We start from the raw sequence: 5,460 nt of genomic DNA, 5'->3' as shown, positions 1-5,460 counted from the left end.
AAAAAACGGAGTTTTAAGATAATGATGCCAAATTACTCGCTAAATCGTGCTCAATATTTAGCAAAAATTTCACGCTAAAATCTTGTGTAATTTCCGTGTGAGAAGCGATTATGGATATATTTATGTATATTTCTTTGCATTTGGAGAGCAAATTGGAAATTTGAAATGCATCTGCCGAAAAATTGCGTTTTTGAGTTGCGACAGTCTCTTCAAAGACTAATTAGTAGCGCAAAAATATTTTCGCCAGCGAGGATCTCATAATTACAACCGGTGCATCACAGGGACTGCATTTTGTCTTATCTACTCTGGTCGATTTAAATGGTATAGTTTTCGTTGATGAAGTAACATATATGATTGCACTTGATGCTATTAAACAATTTACAACGATCACTATAATACCATGTGAGTAAAAAATTTATATATATGTATGTACAGTTATACGCAATATAATCGAAACATCTTTTATTGTAGTACGACTTAACAACGATGGTGTAAGCGTGAAGGAATTTGAGCAAATTTTACAGGAAAAACGTTTTCAATCGAATTCCAAAACCTTTTGGGCAATGTACTATACAATTCCCGCCTATCATAATCCGACAGGGATTTTGTTTTCATGTTTGCTCGTTTACGAAAAGACTGCCATAACTCAAGAAGAGAAATTGAGCAAATGTTGCCGAATCAATCGTTATATCGAGGGCTTACATATATTCAATACACTCTATCTGCCCTTTTCACAAAAATTAGATTCTGGTATTAAAATCCACCTAACACTGGGATTCAGTAATTCATTCTCATCTCAAGTCACGAATTTGAGACTAGCACTAGTGACTATTTTTGTGACCTGAGATGATTTTGGTATTCATCAGTAGGAGAGAGTCAGAAAAAGTTCACCAAAAATGTGTGGTGAAAATTATAGCGTTTATGTATGGCTTTTGCTCGCGCCGCCTAAAGATTCGCAATGGCCGAGTTGTCAAAGCTGCCGTTCGAGAGATTCGTGTTCGAGTCCTCCTCGGGCGCAAATGGTATTTTATTTTTTTATTTCAAATTTTTTATTTTTTTTTTTGTTAGTTTTATTTTTATACCCGAGGGCACTTGTGCACAAGGGTATTATAATTTTGTTCACATAACGGTTGTTTGTAACAGGCAAAACGAATCGAGAAAGATATAGAAAAATGTATACATAAATGATCAGAATGAAAAAGGAAATCGATTAAGCGGTGACTGTCTGCCCGTCCGTCCGTCTGTGAACACTCTAACGGTTGTAAAAATTGAGATATCTTAACTAAACTTTGTACGTGCACTTCTTTCGGGCGTAGGACGGATGGTATTGAAAATGGACAAAATCGGACAATAACCACGCCTACTTCCCATATAACGGTAGTTTTCAGAATTACGAAAACTGCGATATTTTAGTAACTACTGAAGATTATTCACTCGAAATTGATATTTACAATAATTTTTAGACGAAAAATAGGAATATTATACATTTTTGGAAAAATGGACGCCCACTTATGTTTACATGTGTGTATCTTGGTAACCGCTGCACCAATTTCTTCCAAACTTGGCACAGTTGTTAGCCTTGATACAGCATACCAAATGGCAGAAAATTTTTAATAACCATAACCACGCCCACATCCCATATATCGGTAATTTGGAGAAATACAAAATCTTCGATAAATCAGTAAATATTAAAGCTAATTTATTAAAAATTGATGCTTGCAACAATTCTTTACCAAGAAATACGTTTATGTTAAAATTTTGGAAAATGGGCGTGGCACCGCCCACTTAGGATCACATACATGTATCTGGGTCACCGTTCTACCAATTTGTACCAAACTCGGTATGGTTAGTGTGCTTGCCACATAAAAGCAAAACATTGAAAATTATTGAAATCGGACTAAAATTAAGGCCGCTTTTCATATAACGATAAATTTCAGAAATGCTTGAAACTTCGAATTTCGAAATTTAAGGACGCTAATTTACTCAAAATTGATACACCCCGGCTTATCATGTAGGTAGCTACCATGCGGTAGCTTTCGGAAAGGTGAAAATCATATATTTAATACTTGCACCGGGTATTTAATATTCGGCTCTGCCCGGTCTTTTATTACTTGTTTTTACATAATCTTTAGATTTTAATGTTTTAAAAACAAAAAAGTAACTTTTTCAATGAATTTGTACGATATTAAAGCATTTTGGTTTATATCCCAATGAAATTATTGCTGAACAAATATTTCAATTGTCATCGGTGATATTAACACTGACCAAGGCACATTAAACAGGTAGTATCAGTAGAGCAAAAACAACATTTGCGTGTATTTTGTTGTTGCTTCTGGTATCGAAAGTGTCAAAAACTGTTCTGAATTTTTTCTTCTAAATCAAAGCGTGCCATGTGAAATACAAAAAATTATAAAAAATAAAAAAATGAAATTGGAAAAAATAAAAATTGTTGCAACTTTCTTTCCTAGTAAATTTGTTTGCTTCTCGAAGCATTGATCCATCCTTTACAAGGGCCAGTAATCAGCGGTTGTGCTGCTGAGTTGGGCGAACGTTCCAAAAGCTGCTATTCAATCGCTTGTTTTGTATGGAAAAAGGTTTCACATGCAAATGGATTTTAACAATTCAGAATTTTTGTGAGAAAAAATGTTAAATATTTGACATTTTCGAGACCAAATAATTTGAAAATAAATCAAATCAGCTGCTCTACTGATACTACCTGTTCAATGTACCTTGACACTGACCTTGTATAACGCTTGACAGAAGAATTTACTATTAAATTGCGAAGTCAGAATTAACATCAGTGATGACAGTAAAGTCCCAGATGGGTTCTAACATCACAAAGTAGTTTTTGTAAAAATTGCGGATAGAGGGTATTTATTTATTTATATAAATATAAGCCCTCGGTATCATGATTCATATTTTGTAAAAATTGCATGCTAAAATCTTGTGGAGTTTATAGCGGACAATATTGACTTGATAATATTGTCCGGTGTAAACGCGCCGTAAGTATGTGAAAGAAGACATAGGAATATTCTCTGAGTCTTGCAAAGCCCTTGCGCGGTGCACGGATTGCACGGTTTGCAAAGCTGTCCCATACGAATACGGGTTATTAGCGTGCAATCTGTGCACCATGAAAGGGCTTTGCTCAGACTCAGAGAATACCCCTAATATGTATCTCTGAATACCCCCAATATGTATCTCTGTTGATCATTTTGGGAGCAAATTGAAAACTTAAGTGCGTTTCCAAAAAAATCTCGTATTTACAATACGTCGCCTGGGTAAAAGAGTGTCGTATGTTGATTTCGGCAGGTTGTGGGAAATCGCGATTGAAGTTTGCAATGCAATGAATAAAACTCGTCAAAATTGCGTTTACGACAATGGCTGACTTCCAAAACGTGTCAATACAATAGGGGTATTCTCGAAGTCTTGCACGATGCACGGATTGCACGAAATGCAAAAATACTATTCCAAATTTCGAAGAGTACGAGAACACCCCATTGCAAAGTGGTAGCATGCATGGGGAGCAAGCAGCGAAATTATGTATCAAATACAATAACAAGAGACAGCAAAAAAAAATTAAGTGAGCGAGAGGAGAGGAATGAGAGAAATATGTAGCAATTCCAACAACAAAACAACTAGCACAGGGTCGCTATTATCTTGCTATGCTATTTTGCAAAATATATACATGGGTTTCGACGTTGCATATTTTGCAGCGATAGGAAATGTTGTTTCCCATGAATTTTCTTGTTGTGTGTTTGCAATTTATGCAATCCGTGCAATCCGCGCTACGTGCAATGGCTTTGCAAGATTTGGAGAATACCCCTAATGTTTGGAAACTGTTATACTGCGATATTCAAACTGTTTGTATATGCAGAGTTGCGACACATTACAACCATATACATTGCATATTTCAAATAGTCGATATAGCAATGAACAATTTTTCTGAATGTTCCATTTTTAAAACACCAATAATAACCAATAACAAACGAAGCATCAACTTCGTTTCTGATGCGCTGATTGCTCTAGCGATGCGTTCCGATAACTTTTCGGATGCGTTTTGGAAAAGTATACATTGTCAATATTTAGTATTTGGGCGTTATGGAACATTAAACTTTGTACGTATGCAAAGCAATTGACGTTTTGGAAGTCAGCCAATCTTTTACCCAGGCGACGAATTATATTAGTCGTTTAGAAAGTGAGCGATATGTGCATATATGTACATATGTATGTATATACATATATAGACTCTTCTATTAGCTTTTAACATGCTTATACTTTCACAATTCTTTATTTAAATTAAATCCAGCTATTTGCCAAAATCTTGCTGAGCTGGCCCAAAAATATGACTTCTTAATACTCTGTGATGACGTTTACAATATCCTAAATTACACAATAGCACGACCACCCAAACGATTGTTTGCCTACGATAAAGGATCTGGAAATATAATTTCGAATGGAAGTTTCTCAAAAATAATTGGACCAGGCCTACGTATGGGTTGGTTGGAGGTACCTGCACGTTTAAAACCTATTTTGGAAATGTCGTAAGTTCCAATTATTCATTATGCTGTGTTTTCTTTTTTTAATATACAACGAACATTCCCATCGCAGTGGTATCTTGAATAGTGGCGGTTGTTTCAACAATTATACTTCTGGTATATTGGCCAGCCTCTTCGAACTGAAATTGGCTCAAGTACACATTGATAAAGTATCACTTGCGTACAAAGAGCGTATGTTAGCTACTTGCGAGGTTCTTGAACGCCATTTACCCCCAAGTTGTAATTGGACAAGACCATCAGGTGGATATTTTATTTGGATTTCATTACCCCCATTGGCGGACGCCGCCAAATTTTTACAATACTGTGTGAAAGATGAGAAAGTATTCTTTATACCAGGATCGCGTTTTGCGTATGAACCGACAGTAGCGAAAAATTGCCTACGTTTAAGTATCGCTTTTCACAGCAAGGAAAAATTGGCTGACGGGGCTTTGCGTTTCTGTGCATCATTAAAACGTTTTCTGGAAGAAGAGCTAAAATAAAAAGACAATATGACAGTGCGTAAATATATTTTATAAAGTGTCCAATATTAACAATGTCATGATGTCTGTGCTAAAAAGGAATAAGCGCAAAAGTTAATTTATACAGTATACATCTGTACATATCGCACACCGTCTTCAAAAGAGTCACAACTCAAAATAATACGTTATTTCTAGAACATGATAATCATATGGGCAAGGGCGACTTTACCTTAGTTTTTTTTTTTTTTATTTAAACAAAAGTTTGCTCCAGTTTTTGCAGAAAGGTATATAAAAGCTCTGTGTACATTTTTAGCGCATAATTTCCCCAAGTGCTAAATTTTGAGTTGTGGCTCTTTTGTAGACGGTGTAATATATTTTACAAACACAAAAAAAAATACGTTTTTATATGAAACCGCCAACTCTTTTTCATTTAGAAATAATTTGTG

At 35.3% G+C, this 5,460-nt stretch overlaps 2 protein-coding genes across 2 annotated transcripts in view; one reads left to right on the top strand and one right to left on the bottom strand.

Moving 5' to 3' along the window:
• Nucleotides 1-247: 247 nt before the first annotated feature.
• On the top strand, nt 248-5,454 carry LOC118748069 (2-aminoadipate transaminase-like; the record flags this gene model as incomplete). Its single annotated transcript, XM_036482364.1, is given in 4 exon segments — nt 248-402; nt 472-615; nt 4,307-4,541; nt 4,609-5,454. Coding segments are annotated over 4 exon segments (961 nt in total), but the record flags the coding sequence as incomplete, so codon positions are not given.
• The window catches only part of LOC118747639 (biogenesis of lysosome-related organelles complex 1 subunit 2), a 943-nt gene continuing 574 nt past the window's right edge, over nt 5,092-5,460 (bottom strand). Inside the window, exon 3 of the mRNA XM_036481688.1 lies at nt 5,092-5,100. Within this exon, the coding sequence (XP_036337581.1) occupies nt 5,092-5,100 (9 nt within the window). The remainder of the gene's footprint in view (nt 5,101-5,460) is intronic.

Source organism: Rhagoletis pomonella, unplaced genomic scaffold (assembly GCF_013731165.1).
Source record: "Rhagoletis pomonella isolate Grant_MI unplaced genomic scaffold, Rhpom_1.0 Rhpom_scaffold_00012, whole genome shotgun sequence".
NCBI lineage: Eukaryota > Metazoa > Arthropoda > Insecta > Diptera > Tephritidae > Rhagoletis > Rhagoletis pomonella.
This window is presented reverse-complemented; position numbering and strand designations above follow the sequence as displayed.